At 43.2% G+C, this 19,013-nt stretch overlaps 1 protein-coding gene across 1 annotated transcript in view; it reads right to left on the bottom strand.

Moving 5' to 3' along the window:
* rin3 (Ras and Rab interactor 3) overlaps positions 1-19,013 on the bottom strand; it is a 74,934-nt gene that overhangs the window by 28,804 nt on the left and 27,117 nt on the right. Inside the window, exon 4 of the mRNA XM_078406781.1 lies at positions 8,395-8,467. Within this exon, the coding sequence (XP_078262907.1) occupies positions 8,395-8,467 (73 nt within the window). The remainder of the gene's footprint in view (positions 1-8,394; positions 8,468-19,013) is intronic.

Raw genomic sequence — 19,013 nt, 5'->3', positions numbered from 1 at the left:
TGTGCAGCTTAATCTAGGCAGCATTCTGATAAACCTCTTCTGCACCCGAATAAAGGCAGCATTCTGGTAAACCTCTATTGCACCCTGACAATTCTTTTTATTTACTTGAGTTTACTTAAGGATAAATATTGACTTCCACATCAAGAAAACCTTTCCTTTCATGTCTTGTTCAAAATGCTGTCAATGGAATGTCTCATCTCAAGGAAGCATCTCTGTTAGTGCAGTACTCCTTCAGTACCAGTTACAGTTAAGTTTATTGTCACGTGTACCGAGGTACAGTGAAAAGCTTTTGTTGCATGCTATCCAGTTAGCGGAAAAGCAATACATGACTACAATCAGTCCATTTACAGTGTATAGATACATGATAACGTTTAGTACAAGGTAAAGCCAGCAAGGCCGACTCAAGGATAATCCGAGGGTCATTAATGAGGTAGATAGTACTTCAGGACTGTTCTCTGGCTGTTGTAGGATGATTCAGTTGCCTGATAACAGCTATCTAATACCACACTGGAGACTTATCTTTATTTTGTGCTCAAGTCTCCTGAGACCTGATAGTGCCACCATTTAGTCATGACCACACTCTAACAAATAACAGATGGGGCCTCGACCCGTAACATCACCCATTCCTTCTCTCCAGATATGCTGCCTGACCCACTGAGTTACTCCAGCAGTTTGTGTCTACGCTCACATTTCTCCTGGAGGAATTGTGATGCACATGAGTAAATTATTTCTCATGACTTTCAAGATGTGATAGGATTTGCAGTAATAGTGTTTATCATGATTAATTTTGGTCTTCAGCATGTGTCTCTGGCTTGGCATTATCATTGATGATTCACTCAGGATTTCACAATTGCATCTACTTATTGCTTTGTCATGAAGGGGACTTTTGTTCCAAATATGTGTAGGTCAAAAGGCGTGAAATTAAAAAAAACTATTAATATTAAGACCAAATTGCATATCGGCTAATCAGAAGTTGAATGTCTGCTGATGACAAAGTATCAAACAATTTTAAAGTGCAATATTATGAAATACAGCACAATAATTAAGTTTCATCAGAAACCAAAGCCTCCAGAGCAAAACCACTATTCCTCGAACTGGAAGTCTGAAGAAGTTGTACTTAAATGCGCGTAGTATAAAAAATAAAGTGGATGAGCTTGAGGCTCAGTTAGTCATGGGCAAGTATGATGTTGTAGGGATCACTGAGACATGGCTACAAGAGGACCAGGGCTGGGAACTGAATATTCAGGGGTACACAACGTATAGAAAAGACAGACAGGTGGGCAGAGGGGGTGGGGTTGCTCTGATGGTAAGGAATGATATTCATTCCCTTGCAAGGGGTGACATAGAATCAGGAGATGTTGAATCAGTATGGATAGAAATGAGAAATTGTAAGGGTAAAAAGACCCTAATGGGAGTTATCTATAGGCCCCCAAACAGTAGCCTCGACTTAGGGTGCAAGTTAAATCAGGAGATAAAATTGGCGTGTCAAAAATGTAATGCTACGGTGGTTATGGGAGATTTCAACATGCAGGTAGACTGGGAAAATCAGGTTGGAAATGGACCCCAGGAAAGAGAGTTTGTAGAGTGCCTTCGAGATGGATTCTTAGAACAGCTTGTACTGGAGCCTACCAGGGAGAAGGCAATTCTGGATTTAGTGTTGTGTAATGATCCTGATCTGATAAGGGGACTAGAGGTAAAAGAGCCATTAGGAGGCAGTGATCACAACATGATAAGTTTTACTCTGCAAATGGAAAGGCAGAAGGGAAAATCGGAAGTGTCGGTATTACAGTATAGCAAAGGGGATTACAGAGGCATGAGGCGGGAGCTGGCCAAAATTGATTGGAAGGAGGCCCTAGCAGGGAAGACGGTAGAACAGCAATGGCAGGTATTCCTGGGAATAATGCAGAGGTTGCAGGATCAATTTATTCCAAAGAGGTGGAAAGACTCTAAGGGGAGTAAGAGACACCTGTGGCTGACAAGGGAAGTCAGGGACAGCATAAAAATTAAGGAGAGGAAGTATAACATAGCAAAGAAGAGTGGGAAGACAGAGGATTGGGACTCTTTTAAAGAGCAACAAAAGTTAACTAAAAAGGCAATACGAGGAGAAAAGATGAGGTACGAGGGTAAACTAGCCAATAATATAAAGGAGGATAGCAAAAGTTTTTTTAGGTACGTGAAGAGGAAAAAAATAGTCAAGGCAAATGTGGGTCCCTTGAAGACAGAAGCAGGGGAATTTATTATGGGGAACAAAGAAATGGCAGACGAGTTAAACCGTTACTTTGGATCTGTCTTCACTGAGGAAGATACACACAATCTCCCAAATGTTCTAGGGGCTGGAGAACCTAGGGTGATGGAGGAACTGAAGGAAATCCACATTAGGCATGAAATGGTTTTGGGTAGACTGATGGGACTGAAGGCTGATAAATCCCCAGGGCCTGATGGTCTGCATCCCAGAGTACTTAAGGAGGTGGCTCTAGAGATAGTGGAAGCATTGGAGATCATTTTTCAATGTTCTATAGATTCAGGATCAGTTCCTGTGGATTGGAGAATAGCAAATGTTATCCCACTTTTTAAGAAAGGAGGGAGAGAGAAAACGGGTAATTATAGACCAGTTAGTCTGACATCAGTGGTGGGGAAAATGCTGGAGTCAATTATAAAAGACGAAATTGCTGAGCATTTGGATAGCAGTAACGGGATCGTTCCGAGTCAGCATGGATTTACGAAGGGGAAATCATGCTTGACAAATCTACTGGAATTTTTTGAGGATGTAACTAGGAAAATTGACAAGGGAGAGTCAGTGGATGTGGTGTACCTCGACTTTCAGAAAGCCTTCGACAAGGTCCCACATAGGAGATTAGTGGGCAAAATTAGGGCACATGGTATTGGGGGTAGGGTACTGACATGGATAGAAAATTGGTTAACAGACAGAAAGCAAAGAGTGGGGATAAATGGGTCCCTTTCGGAATGGCAGGCAGTGACCAGTGGGGTACCGCAAGGTTCGGTGCTGGGACCCCAGCTATTTACAATATACATTAATGACTTAGACGAAGGGATTAAAAGTACCATTAGCAAATTTGCAGATGATACTAAGTTGGGGGGTAGTGTGAATTGTGAGGAAGATGCAATAAGGCTGCAGGGTGACCTGGACAGGTTGTGTGAGTGGGCGGATACATGGCAGATGCAGTTTAATGTAGATAAGTGTGAGGTTATTCACTTTGGAAGTAAGAATAGAAAGGCAGATTATTATCTGAATGGTGTCAAGTTAGGAGGAGGGGGAGTTCAACGAGATCTGGGTGTCCTAGTGCATCAGTCAATGAAAGGAAGCATGCAGGTTCAGCAGGCAGTGAAGAAAGCCAATGGAATGTTGGCCTTCGTAACAAGAGGAGTTGAGTATAGGAGCAAAGAGGTCCTTCTACAGTTGTACCGGGCCCTGGTGAGACCGCACCTGGAGTACTGTGTGCAGTTTTGGTCTCCAAATTTGAGGAAGGATATTCTTGCTATGGAGGGCGTGCAGCGTAGGTTCACTAGATTAATTCCCGGAATGGCGGGACTGTCGTATGTTGAAAGGCTGGAGCGATTGGGCTTGTATACACTGGAATTTAGAAGGATGAGGGGGGATCTTATTGAAACATATAAGATAATTAGGGGATTGGACACATTAGAGGCAGATAACATGTTCCCAATGTTGGGGGAGTCCAGAACAAGGGGCCACAGTTTGAGAATAAGGGGTAGGCCATTTAGAACGGAGATGAGGAAGAACTTTTTCAGTCAGAGGGTGGTGAAGGTGTGGAATTCTCTGCCTCAGAAGGCAGTGGAGGCCAGTTCGTTGGATGCTTTCAAGAGAGAGCTGGATAGAGCTCTTAAGGATAGCGGAGTGAGGGGGTATGGGGAGAAGGCAGGAACGGGGTACTGATTGATAGTGATCAGCCATGATCGCATTGAATGGCGGTGCTGGCTCGAAGGGCTGAATGGCCTACTCCTGCACCTATTGTCTATTGTCTATTGTCACCTATTCCTTCTCTCCAGAGATGCTGCCTGTCTCGCTGAGTTACTCCAGCATTTTGTGTCCATCTAGTCTGGTACATTTTCACTACACATCCCCTTATGGAAAGTCCATCCTTTCTTTGGTGAGGAGCTCAAAAAGATGCACCATACTCCATATGTAATTTTATCAAGTCCCTACACAGACACTGGAGAGACCAAAGGTTGCAGAGAAAGAGGGCAGCGAGTTAATTCTCAACCATTGCCTGTGGTTTAGATTAGAATTTTGAAACTTGGATATTTTCAACTTTCACACAAATTTTTGATCGCCGATTCATTTTTTTCCTGTTCGTAAACTGTTCCAATATTACAATGTGAATCAAATCAATGGAAATAAAACCAGGAAATGTGAATCTGTCTCCACGTTCATAATAGGAGCAGAATTAGGTCATTTGGCCCATCAAGTCTACTCTGCCATTCAATCGTGGCTGATCTATCTTTCCCTCTCAACCCCATTCTCCTGCCTTCTCCCCATAGCCTTTGACATACTGATGGCATACTGATCAAACATCTGTCTCCACCTTAAAAATACCCCAAAATACCCATTGACGGCCTCCACAGCCTTCTGAGGCTTTCTGTCTTCCCTCTCTTTACCTCTCCCTTTTCACAAGAGCAATGTTTAAATTCCCCAGTCCATGTGAAAATCATTAGAAGGAATATTAACTTCAATGCTTCAACCATATACAGAAGCAGGGAATACTGTCAGTTCACTTTATACTCTGGAGTAATCGCTGGGGTGAAATGTTATATTGCCTGCCGTATTTTGGAGTTCCTTATCCAAACTCAAATTCCAACTAATTTTGTACAGTGGTTCTGTTAACCGGTAGAATCATTTGTTTAAGCAAAGTTGCAGAGATCTGAAGTCTCAGATATCCCCTGGGATTTCAAGACACAGATGATTTGACTAAACTTTCATCTTGAACGATGTCAGTGAAACCGTTATAATGATCTTCCACATAGTTATTTTAATGATTGGTGGAACATTTTCTCAAGGAGTTATACCAATTATGCTCCTGCTTGGAACTGTATGAAATTGAAGGCATTAATCATTTTCTTTAGTTTCTCCTTGATTGAGCTGCCAGGCCTCTCTGCAGTAGATATCCAAGCCCAAGCAATGATCCTCTTTAGTCCCCTGAAGTACACTACCAGATTCAGGCCGCAAAACTGCCTGATACTCAATGTGGCATGGTGGCGCAGTGGTAGAGTTGCTGCCTTACAGTGCTTCAGCGCCAGAGACCCGGGTTCAATCCCGACCAAGGGTGCTGTCTGTACGGAATTTGTACGTCCTCCCCGTGACCATGTGGGTTTCCTCCGAGATCTTCGGTTTCCTCCCACACTCCAAAGACGTACAGGTTTGTAGGCTAATTGGCTTGGTATGAATGCAAATTGTCCCTGGTGTGTGTAGGGCAATGTTAATGTACGGGGATCGCTGGTCGGTGCGGACTCGGTGGGCCTGTTTCCATACGGTATCTCCCAAACTAAATAAGGCCAGCATTGGAAACTTGGCCACAGTGATTGAATGTGAGCTAGGCCGATATCCACCTCGTTAAAATCTGATGATATTGACACCTGACAAAACAATCAAATCCGCTGTCTCCTCACTCAAGGCATTCAATTCATACTGAGGCTCTTTATTCTTCTCTGACCAGTCTTCAAATTAGCATTCGTTTTCCTAAAATTAGTTTGCGTCTCTTGCAATTTCTTAATATTTCATCCTGCACTGGATGCCCATTTTCACCATTCCATCTATTCCCCCCCCCCCCTTTAGTTTTAGACTAGTTAAAACAAAAGATGAAGCATACAGATTAGCCAGAAAAAGTAGCATACCAGAGGACTGGGAGAAATTCAGAGTCCAGCAGAGGAGGACAAAGGGCTTAATTAGGAAAGGGAAAATAGATTATGAGGGAAAACTGGCAAGGAACATAAAAACTGACTGCAAAAGCTTTTATAGATATGTCAAGAGAAAAAGATTAGTTAAGACAAATGTAGGTCCCTTGCAGTCGGAAACAGGTGAATTGATCATAGGGAACAAGGAGATGGCAGAACAATTGAACAAATACTTTGGTTCTGTCTTCACTAAGGAAGACATAAACCATCTGCCGGAAATAGCGGGGGACCGGGGGTCTAATGAGATGGAGGAACTGAGGGAAATCCAGGTTAGTCGGGAAGTGGTGTTAGGTAAATTAAATGGATTAAAGGCAGATAAATCCCCAGGGCCAGATAGGCTGCATCCCAGAGTGCTTAAGGAAGTAGCCTCAGAAATAGTGGATGCATTAGTGATAATTTTTCAAAACTCTTTAGATTCTGGAGTAGTTCCTGAGGCCTGGAGGGTAGCTAATGTAACCCCACTTTTTAAAAAGGGAGGGAGAGAGAAAACGGGGAATTATAGACCAGTTAGCCTAACATCGGTAGTGCGGAAAATGCTAGAGTCAGTTATTAAAGATGTGATAGCATCACATTTGGAAAGTGGTGAAATCATCGGACAAAGTCAGCATGGATTTACCAAAGGCAAATCATGTCTGACGAATCTTATAGAATTTTTCGAGGATGTAACTAGTAGAGTGGATAAGGGAGAACCAGTCGATGTGTTATATCTGGACTTTCAGAAGGCCTTCGACAAGGTCCCACATAGGAGATTGGTGTACAAACTTAAAGCACACGGTATTGAGGGTTCAGTGTTAAGGTGGATAGAAAATTGGTTGGCGGACAGGAAGCAAAGAGTAGAAATAAACGGGTCCTTTTCGGAATGGCAGGCAGTGACTAGTGGGGTACCGCAAGGCTCAGTGCTGGGACCCCAGTTATTTACAGTGTATATTAATGATTTGGACGAGGGAATTGAATGCAACATCTCTAAGTTTGCGGATGACACGAAGCTGGGTGGCAGTGTTAGCTGCGAGGAGGATGCTAGGAGGCTGCAGAGTGACTTGGATAGATTAGGCGAGTGGGTAAATGAATGGCAGATGCAATATAATGTGGATAAATGTGAGGTTATCCACTTTGGCGGCAAGAACAGGAAAGCATAGTATTACCTGAATGGTGACCGATTGGGAGAAGGGGAGATGCAACGTGACCTGGGTGTCATGGTGCACCAGTCATTGAAAGCAAGCATGCAGGTGCAGCAGGCAGTGAAGAAAGCGAATGGTATGTTGGCATTCATAGCAAGAGGATTTGAGTTTAGGAGCAGGGAGGTTCTGCTGCAGTTGTACAGGGCCTTGGTGAGACCGCACCTGGAGTATTGTGTGCAGTTTTGGTCTCCTAACCTGAGGAAAGACGTTCTTGCCTTAGAGGGAGTACAGAGAAGGTTCACCAGATTGATCCCTGGGATGGCGGGACTTTCATATGAGGAAAGACTGGATAGACTGGGCTTGTACTCGCTGGAATTTAGAAGACTGAGGGGGGATCTTATAGAAACATATAAAATTCTTAAGGGGTTGGAGAGGCTAGATGCGGGAAGATTGTTCCCGATGTTGGGGGAGTCCAGAACCAGGGGTCACAGCTTAAGGATAAGGGGGAAGTCTTTTAGGACCGAGATGAGAAAACATTTCTTCACACAGAGAGTGGTGAGTCTGTGGAATTCTCTGCCACAGAAGGTAGTTGAGGCCAGTTCATTGGCTATATTTAAGAGGGAGTTAGATGTGGCCCTTTTTGCTAAAGGGATCAGGGGGTATGGAGAGAAGGCAGGTACAGGCTACTGAGCTGGATGATCAGCCATGATCATATTGAATGGCGGTGCAGGCTCGAAGGGCCGAATGGCCTACTCCTGCACCTATTTTCTATGTTTCTAAACTTTAGCTTTCAGAAATGAAGTGCAGAAACAGGCCCTTCGTCCCACCGAGTCCACACTGACCAGTGATTCCCATACACTGGCACTATCATACACACTGGGGACAACTTTGGAAGTTAATTGATAGAATGTAAATTCTAAACACAGTATAAAACATACAAATTATTATCGCTCAATAGCAATATTGTTCAATAGGGCGGCATTGTGGCGTGTCGGTAGAGCTACTGCCTTACAGCGCCACAGGCCCGGGTTCCATCCTGACTACGGGTGCTTATCTGTACGGAGTTTGTACATTCTCCCATGGGTTTTCTCCGAGATTTTCGGTTTCCTCCCACAATCCAAAGATGTACCGGTTTGTAGATTAATTAGCTTGGTATAAAATGTAAAATTGCCCCTCTTGTGTGTAGGATAGTGTTAGTGCATGGGGATTGCTGGTCGGCGTGGACTCGGGGGGGCTGAAAGGGCCAGTTTCTGCACCTTATCTCTAAAACTAAGACTAAAACTACTGCACTAATATATTAATATAACATGTCATATGGGCTGAATAGATCCAGCAAACAGTGACCTACCTGCTTACACAGTAGAATGCTACCATCTTGAAGATATCTTCAAACACCAACAAGGAGCCATCCAAGTACATAACTGAAAACAAAAGATGATAGAATTAAGATTTTCATTACTAGAATCACAGGTACAAAATATTGGCCAAAATGAAATGACACATAAAGAAATTTCAGAATTCACTGTGTAGAGCCTCCAATTTAAAGATAGGATGGGCATGGCCTGGTTGGGGATTGAGGTTGGTGGCCTCAATCCTGCACTTGGCAGTTCAAATCTTGAGCAATTTTAACCCAGGGGCTCATCCTCTGAAGCCCCGATCCAATAACCTGCTCAAAATCACAGTGCATTGATTGATAGCAGGAGGCTGCAGCAGGGGAACATATGTACATTCTGCTGATATTGGAAAGGGTAGGTGTCTATGTCTATGCCTGTGGGTGGGGGTGGAGGGCATGGGGGGACGGGTTGGAATTCATGATAGGGTGAATCCCAGCAAGGGAACATACACAGCACGGAAACAGGCCCTTCGGCCCAACTTGCACATGCCAACCAATATGACCTGTCTACGCTAGTCCCACTGGCCTGGGTTTGGGCCATATTCCTCGAAATCACGTACCTGTCCAAATGTCTATTAACTATTGTACCTGTCTCAACTTTCTCCTCTGGCAGTTTGTTCCATATACCCACCATCATCTGCGTTAAAAAAAAAATCCCCTTCGAGTTCCTATTAAATCTTTCTCTTCTCACCTTAAACCTATGTCCTCTGGTTCTTGATTCTCCTACTCTGGGTAAAAGACTCTGTGCATTCACCCTATCTATTCCTTCATGCTTATACACCTCTATAGGATCACCCCTCAGCCTCTTGGACTGTCAGAACACTTTTCCCAGGGTGGAAATGTCCAATATTAGAGGCCATAGGTATACGGTGAGGGGGAAGGTGTAATGGAGAAGAGCAGGGCAAGGTTTTTACACAGAGGATGGTGGGGGGGGGGGGGGGGGGGGGGGGGTGTGGATACAGATATGATAGTGAACCATAAGACACACACCCAGGTCTGATCACCCTGCAGTGGGCCTGCCTCAACTGAGGGTGTCTTGTGAAAAAAGGCCGAAACACCCAGTGACGTTGAGGTGCACAACTGAAGATGTGTCTGAATGGTAGCAACATCACCTAGTGGTCATCCACAACACCATGCGAGTCAATTGTAGTGCAAAACTTCAGGGATTGTAACAGCCAGTCCTAGTAATCAATCTGATTTAGATATGCACGTGGATTTTGAAGGGAATGGAGGGATATGGATCACTTGCAGGCAGATAAGATCAGTTCAGTTGGGCACAAACATTATGGGCTGTACTGTTTTATGTTCTTGTGCTTCAAGGAATAATGTCTTAGCCTGTCCAACTTCTCACCTCTCCTTATAGCTCAGGCCCTAAAGTTGTGACAACATCCTCACAAATCTCTGCTCTCTTTCCAGTTTAAAAACATGTTAACTTTTTCTCATTCCTGGCCCTACAAAATAAGTTAAAATGTGGAAATGATACCTTTTTACCAAGGCACATTCCATGTATATGCACATACGTGGCCAATAAACTTATTAATTCATTCATTAATTCATTCATTTTTGCACCTATTTTACCCCGATTACCCATTCTGCTAGGTTCTCCTCTGACACTCAGTTTCAATGGTAGTCAGGGCTTGGTTACATTTAAAGCAGGGCCTCATAAGTCCTGACCAGATGCATCTATTGGCCGCTCAAAAATGTAGCTTATGATCACATCCTGCAGGTTTGCAGGAGCTCTAATGGCCTTGACTCAGAGTTAAAGTTGCCTTAGGTCTTTCTTGAGGTTTAAACATGACTCTCTGACCAGAAGCTCTAATGAATATGCACGTACAAACATTGGTGCAGACCAGTCTTCCTGTTGCTGTCCCTCTTGAGTTCAGTTGTAAAGCTATCTGCCTTCCTGTCATTCGACATGAGACATACCGCAAACCATGCCTGCCTTGAAATTCAATTTCAAGTGGTGATATTGGAAAGGGTAGGTGTCTATGTCTATGCCTGTGGGTGGGGGTGGAGGGCATGGGGGGACGGGTTGGAATTCATGATAGGGTGAATCCCAGCAAGGGAACATACACAGCACGGAAACAGGCCCTTCGGCCCAACTTGCACATGCCAACCAATATGACCTGTCTACGCTAGTCCCACTGACCTGGGTTTGGGCCATATTCCTCGAAATCACGTACCTGTCCAAATGTCTATTAAATATTGTACCTGTCTCAACTTTCTCCTCTGGCAGTTTGTTCCATATACCCACCATCATCTGCGTTAAAAAAAAAATCCCCTTCGAGTTCCTATTAAATCTTTCTCCTCTCACCTTAAACCTATGTCCTCTGGTTCTTGATTCTCCTACTCTGGGTAAAAGACTCTGTGCATTCACCCTATCTATTCCTTCATGCTTATACACCTCTATAAGATCACCCCTCAGCCTCTTGGACTGTCAGAACACTTTTCCCAGGGTGGAAATGTCCAATATTAAAGGCCATAGCTATACGGTGAGGGGGAAGGTGTAATGGAGAAGAGCAGGGCAAGGTTTTTACACAGAGGATGGTGGGGGCCTGGATACAGATATGATAGTGAACCATAAGACACACACCCAGGTCTGATCACCCTGCGGTGGGCCTGCCTCAACTGAGGGTGTCTTGTGAAAAAAGGCCAAAACACTCAGTGACATTGAGGTGCACAACTGAAGATGTGTCTGAATGGTAGCAACATCACCTAGTGGTCATCCACAACACCATGCGAGTCAATTGTAGTGCAAAACTTCAGGGATTGTAACAGCCAGTCCTACTAATCAATCTGATTTAGATATGCACGTGGATTTTGAAGGGAATGGAGGGATATGGATCACTTGCAGGCAGATAAGATCAGTTCAGTTGGGCACAAACATTATGGGCTGTACTGTTTTATGTTCTTGTGCTTCAAGGAATAATGTCTTAGCCTGTCCAACTTCTCACCTCTCCTTATAGCTCAGGCCCTAAAGTTGTGACAACATCCTCACAAATCTCTGCTCTCTTTCCAGTTTAAAAACATGTTAACTTTTTCTCATTCCTGGCCCTACAAAATAAGTTAAAATGTGGAAATGATACCTTTTTACCAAGGCACATTCCATGTATATGCACATACGTGGCCAATAAACTTATTAATTCATTCATTAATTCATTCATTTTTGCACCTATTTTACCCCGATTGCCCATTCTGCTAGGTTCTCCTCTGACACTCAGTTTCAATGGTAGTCAGGGCTTGGTTACATTTAAAGCAGGGCCTCATAAGTCCTGACCAGATGCATCTATTGGCCGCTCAAAAATGTAGCTTATGATCACATCCTGCAGGTTTGCAGGAGCTCTAATGGCCTTGACTCAGAGTTAAAGTTGCCTTAGGTCTTTCTTGAGGTTTAAACATGACTCTCTGACCAGAAGCTCTAATAAATATGCACGTACAAACATTGGTGCAGACCAGTCTTCCTGTTGCTGTCCCTCTTGAGTTCAGTTGTAAAGCTATCTGCCTTCCTGTCATTCGACATGAGACATACCGCAAACCATGCCTGCCTTGAAATTCAATTTCAAGTGGTGATATTGGAAAGGGTAGGTGTCTATGTCTATGCCTGTGGGTGGGGGTGGAGGGCATGGGGGGACGGGTTGGAATTCATGATAGGGTGAATCCCAGCAAGGGAACATACACAGCACGGAAACAGGCCCTTCGGCCCAACTTGCACATGCCAACCAATATGACCTGTCTACGCTAGTCCCACTGACCTGGGTTTGGGCCATATTCCTCGAAATCACGTACCTGTCCAAATGTCTATTAAATATTGTACCTGTCTCAACTTTCTCCTCTGGCAGTTTGTTCCATATACCCACCATCATCTGCGTTAAAAAAAAAATCCCCTTCGAGTTCCTATTAAATCTTTCTCCTCTCACCTTAAACCTATGTCCTCTGGTTCTTGATTCTCCTACTCTGGGTAAAAGACTCTGTGCATTCACCCTATCTATTCCTTCATGCTTATACACCTCTATAAGATCACCCCTCAGCCTCTTGGACTGTCAGAACACTTTTCCCAGGGTGGAAATGTCCAATATTAAAGGCCATAGCTATACGGTGAGGGGGAAGGTGTAATGGAGAAGAGCAGGGCAAGGTTTTTACACAGAGGATGGTGGGGGCCTGGATACAGATATGATAGTGAACCATAAGACACACACCCAGGTCTGATCACCCTGCGGTGGGCCTGCCTCAACTGAGGGTGTCTTGTGAAAAAAGGCCAAAACACTCAGTGACATTGAGGTGCACAACTGAAGATGTGTCTGAATGGTAGCAACATCACCTAGTGGTCATCCACAACACCATGCGAGTCAATTGTAGTGCAAAACTTCAGGGATTGTAACAGCCAGTCCTACTAATCAATCTGATTTAGATATGCACGTGGATTTTGAAGGGAATGGAGGGATATGGATCACTTGCAGGCAGATAAGATCAGTTCAGTTGGGCACAAACATTATGGGCTGTACTGTTTTATGTTCTTGTGCTTCAAGGAATAATGTCTTAGCCTGTCCAACTTCTCACCTCTCCTTATAGCTCAGGCCCTAAAGTTGTGACAACATCCTCACAAATCTCTGCTCTCTTTCCAGTTTAAAAACATGTTAACTTTTTCTCATTCCTGGCCCTACAAAATAAGTTAAAATGTGGAAATGATACCTTTTTACCAAGGCACATTCCATGTATATGCACATACGTGGCCAATAAACTTATTAATTCATTCATTAATTCATTCATTTTTGCACCTATTTTACCCCGATTGCCCATTCTGCTAGGTTCTCCTCTGACACTCAGTTTCAATGGTAGTCAGGGCTTGGTTACATTTAAAGCAGGGCCTCATAAGTCCTGACCAGATGCATCTATTGGCCGCTCAAAAATGTAGCTTATGATCACATCCTGCAGGTTTGCAGGAGCTCTAATGGCCTTGACTCAGAGTTAAAGTTGCCTTAGGCCTTTCTTGAGGTTTAAACATGACTCTCTGACCAGAAGCTCTAATGAATATGCACGTACAAACATTGGTGCAGACCAGTCTTCCTGTTGCTGTCCCTCTTGAGTTCAGTTGTAAAGCTATCTGCCTTCCTGTCATTCGACATGAGACATACCGCAAACCATGCCTGCCTTGAAATTCAATTTCAAGTGGTGATATTGGAAAGGGTAGGTGTCTATGTCTATGCCTGTGGGTGGGGGTGGAGGGCATGGGGGGACGGGTTGGAATTCATGATAGGGTGAATCCCAGCAAGGGAACATACACAGCACGGAAACAGGCCCTTCGGCCCAACTTGCACATGCCAACCAATATGACCTGTCTACGCTAGTCCCACTGACCTGGGTTTGGGCCATATTCCTCGAAATCACGTACCTGTCCAAATGTCTATTAAATATTGTACCTGTCTCAACTTTCTCCTCTGGCAGTTTGTTCCATATACCCACCATCATCTGCGTTAAAAAAAAAAATCCCCTTCGAGTTCCTATTAAATCTTTCTCCTCTCACCTTAAACCTATGTCCTCTGGTTCTTGATTCTCCTACTCTGGGTAAAAGACTCTGTGCATTCACCCTATCTATTCCTTCATGCTTATACACCTCTATAAGATCACCCCTCAGCCTCTTGGACTGTCAGAACACTTTTCCCAGGGTGGAAATGTCCAATATTAAAGGCCATAGCTATACGGTGAGGGGGAAGGTGTAATGGAGAAGAGCAGGGCAAGGTTTTTACACAGAGGATGGTGGGGGCCTGGATACAGATATGATAGTGAACCATAAGACACACACCCAGGTCTGATCACCCTGCGGTGGGCCTGCCTCAACTGAGGGTGTCTTGTGAAAAAAGGCCAAAACACTCAGTGACATTGAGGTGCACAACTGAAGATGTGTCTGAATGGTAGCAACATCACCTAGTGGTCATCCACAACACCATGCGAGTCAATTGTAGTGCAAAACTTCAGGGATTGTAACAGCCAGTCCTACTAATCAATCTGATTTAGATATGCACGTGGATTTTGAAGGGAATGGAGGGATATGGATCACTTGCAGGCAGATAAGATCAGTTCAGTTGGGCACAAACATTATGGGCTGGACTGTTTTATGTTCTTGTGCTTCAAGGAATAATGTCTTAGCCTGTCCAACTTCTCACCTCTCCTTATAGCTCAGGCCCTAAAGTTGTGACAACATCCTCACAAATCTCTGCTCTCTTTCCAGTTTAAAAACATGTTAACTTTTTCTCATTCCTGGCCCTACAAAATAAGTTAAAATGTGGAAATGATACCTTTTTACCAAGGCACATTCCATGTATATGCACATACGTGGCCAATAAACTTATTAATTCATTCATTAATTCATTCATTTTTGCACCTATTTTACCCCGATTGCCCATTCTGCTAGGTTCTCCTCTGACACTCAGTTTCAATGGTAGTCAGGGCTTGGTTACATTTAAAGCAGGGCCTCATAAGTCCCGACCAGATGCATCTATTGGCCGCTCAAAAATGTAGCTTATGATCACATCCTGCAGGTTTGCAGGAGCTCTAATGGCCTTGACTCAGAGTTAAAGTTGCCTTAGGTCTTTCTTGAGGTTTAAACATGACTCTCTGACCAGAAGCTCTAATGAATATGCACATACAAACATTGGTGCAGACCAGTCTTCCTGTTGTTGTCCCTCTTGAGTTCAGTTGTAAAGCTATCTGCCTTCCTGTCATTCGACATGAGACATACCGCAAACCATACCTGCCTTGAAATTCAACGCTTGGTAAAAGTTAGCAGAAGAAAATTGAAAAAATAAATTGTGTACAGTGTTGTCATGTTGAGAATTTCTTCCAAACTTTTCAAAGGAATAAGGAAGTAAAAGCACTAACAATGTCCTCATTCATGACAACATTTAGTCTCCCTGCCTTTATTATTGCCTTGAATAAACCCCTGGACTCTTATTTACTCACTTACATCAAGAAAGCTTGAAAATAATTTAAAAACATGACACGAATCAGGAAGCAACTATTTTATCCATACATACTTTCAAAACAAAACCCCAAGGAAGTTTGCTGATGTAAATGAGTTCAACATGTTCCTTATATAGAATGGAAACTTATGTTGTGTTTTTAATTCTGTTATGTTCAGTTTTCAAAGAGAACTCACAGGGACTCCTTATAAATTCATGTCATAGGAGCGGAATTAGGTCAATCGGCCCATCGAGTCTATTCTGCCATTCAATTATGGCTATAGACATAGATTTATTCTCAATTCTATCTCACTGTTTTGATCCTTAAAAGCTTTCTGTTTTCTGGTTTCAATTTTCATACTGTTATTGTGCATTTTATCTTTTCTCCTTTTAGATACTGACCGCAGCTTCTATAGTTTGTTTTGGAGACACAAGAGACTGCAGATGCTGGGATTTGGAGCAACAAAAAAATCTGCCAGAGAACTCAGCAGGTCAAGCGGCATCTGTGAAGGGAAAGAAGTGTCAATGTTTTGGGTTGAATGCCTGTGAAACATTGACAATTCACCTCCCCTTATAGATGCCGCTTGACCCATGGAGTTCCTCCAGCAGTTTGTTGGGAGGTTCTAAGGTTTTCTGACAGCTAATAATGCATCTCAGCTGATGTTCTTCATCTATCTTACTTTATTTCACCTTCCCTGCTTTAGAAAGTTTTGTACAGCAAGTCACTGTTTCCTCTTACTTATTCTCAGTTTCCATCATCTTCTATTTTCCATCATATATTTCAATTTTCTTAGCATAAGATTTCAGCGTTCTCCTCATTGTGCACTTTTAGACATGCGTATCAACGTACACACTTTGCAACAAGGCTTAGAGATTTAACTTGTAAATGTTATATCATGCGATTAAGCTCTACCTCCGAGAATAGATACACTGTGTCTCAGTACATTCTAAAGACACATACAGTAATCATGTTGAAATCCGAGTGGAATTGCAGTTGAATGATTGGAAATTGTGGCAAAATCAAAGGTTTTTGGTGTTTAAAGGGGGCGTTGACTGGAGCATATGTCTGAGAGAGTTTAGTTTAGTTTTAATTTAGACACAGTATGGAAGCAGGCCAAATGTGTAGGAAGGAACTGCAAATGCTGGATTAAACCGAAGATAGACAGAAAAGCTGGAGTAAAACAGACAGCATCTTTGGAGAAAAGGAATAAGTGATGTTTCAGTCCGTTTTCTGTTTTTGTGTTTAGAAACATAGAAAATAGGTGCAGGAGTAGGCCATTCGGCCCTTCGAGCCTGCACCGCCATTCAATATGATCATGGCTGATCATCCAACTCAGTATCCCGTACCTGCCTTCTCTCCATACCCCCTGATCCCTTTAGCCACAAGGGCCACATCTAACTCCCTCTTAAATATAGCCAATGAACTGGCCTCAACTACCTTCTGTGGCAGAGAAATCCACAGTTTGTAGCTTTGATATGCCGTGTGCTAATTTAAATTCTGCCCGTAGGAGAAGACATTAGGAAGAAATTATGTATGGTGTGATGACCCTATAACAATAATGCTTGAACGTGTCTGAAGGGGCCATTTTAGGAATTACCGTCATTGACAGCAGACAGAAAATGAGAAAGATTGATATTGCCAGAAATGAGGGTCACAGCCTAAGGATATGGGTAGCCCATTTAGGATTGAGGTGATGAAAATATTCTCCATCCAAAAAGGGGTTAATCTGTGGAGTTTTCTGCTGCAGAGGGCAGTTGAGGTCGAACTTTCTTAAATTTAAGAAAGAGTTAAATATGGTAAGAATGGCTAAGGAGATCAAGAAGAAAGCACAAAGAAAGCTCTGAATTTGGATGACCAATCATGTTCCTATTAAATAGTGGAGCAGTCGTAAAGGGCTAATTGCCCTGGTATTCCTACTTTCTATTTTTCTATGTTTAGATTCCCAATTGGTGGGCAAGTCTGCTGGCTCTAATAACCCTCCAACTTGGCTTTAAGATTCTCAGCTAGAAAATGGCTTGTGTGTTATGCTTCCTCCCATCTAGGTCTTGGTGACATTTGCCGTCAAGTTTCTTTGTTCCATGAAATACATCTTGCATTTCCATTTTGGAGTTGCATACCATAAGTGATTGCTTGTAGTGAAGCAATGTTCAATATCAGTGCCATTTTCCACTCTGTGTTACTTCCAAGTACCAACTAGACATCTTTCTGGTTCACACCAATTAAATCAATATTATAGCGGTCTTGGGATTATTTGGGTTCACCACGTTCAGATAGCAACTATATAATAGTCTATTTTTGTATAACAATTGCACAACTCACTGGCTTCACAGCACCATCTTGAAATCGATGGCCTGCTTTGGGATATTACATGTTGTTGCAGCAATGAGCTGAGATATATCACTGATGGCCCTTGCACTGACATCTTCGTGTTGATACACCAATTCAGTTCAGTTCAGATACAGCGCAAAAACAGGCCCTTCGTCACACCAAGTCTGCACCGACCAGCGATCACCCTGTACACCAACACTATCCTACATGCACTAGGACACTAAAATTTACAATATTACCAAGGCAATTAGCCTACAAACCTGTTTCTCTTTGGGATGTGGGAGGAAACCGGAGCTCCACGCAGTCACAGGGTCAATGTACAAAGTCTGTACAGACAGCACCCGTAGTCAGGATCGAACCCGGGTCTCTGGTGCTGTAAGGTAGTAACTCTACCGCTGCGCCACTGTGCCACCCTAATCTGTGTCCTTGTCACAGGTTAGACGTCTTTTGACACTAGGTCCAATTGCTACTCTGAATCTGACCATATATCTGTCTCCGAATGCCCATGGACTTCCTGTGACCCCTTCAGAGTGCACTCTTTTGCAGTAATTATTTATCAATCTTCATCGTGCGCACTCTTTCCCAAATGCAGAGCATTTCTTTTCAGCCACTCCAAAGCATTTGCAACATCTAAGCCAGCTTGGCTGTATTCTCTTGTTTCCTTTGGCTCGATGTCTCCGCTTCACAGCACATGCTTCCTTCCCTTGGCCATCAGCTCTGCAGCTTTGCTCATCTGTGTCCATTTTACTAGGGTTAACTCAGTTTCACCGAGCAACCCTTTTTGCCCAGCTGGATGCCTGCAATCTGCATGGAATCCGATATCTGATGACTTAGTTCTACAAATTTGTAAAATCGTAATTAAGAATGTATGAAAGGTTTCTTCGTGTTCCTAATTGTGTGCAAAGATCTAATGGTGGTGAACTATTTCATTTTCAAGTGGTGTGCAATGTGCTTGTAAAAAATGCAATGCACTCTCCAGAGCATCATATATAAATATTATGATGGGTTTCAATTTTCTTCCCTTGTGGTCAATGAGATGCACTAGCATCTTTACTAATGCCTGCTATGGTTTAACACCAAAGTCCAGTTCAATATAGGCTACAAATTCTTCCTTTGGCTCTGTTTCTCAGACAGGTTACTGGCCAGAAGGGCTTGGCTGGTTTTGTTAGTTCCTTTGTTCATTGTCTCAATGGAATCTCAGAGTTCACTTGAACTTCTAAAGTCTCCATTTGCAAGCAGCAATAATTTTCAAATGCACATAATGATACTTTTTGCTACTTATATTACTG

This window comes from Rhinoraja longicauda, chromosome 10 (genome assembly GCF_053455715.1).
Source record: "Rhinoraja longicauda isolate Sanriku21f chromosome 10, sRhiLon1.1, whole genome shotgun sequence".
Taxonomy (NCBI): domain Eukaryota; kingdom Metazoa; phylum Chordata; class Chondrichthyes; order Rajiformes; family Arhynchobatidae; genus Rhinoraja; species Rhinoraja longicauda.
Note: the sequence above shows the minus strand (reverse complement) of the source record. Positions and strands in the feature narration are given on the sequence as shown.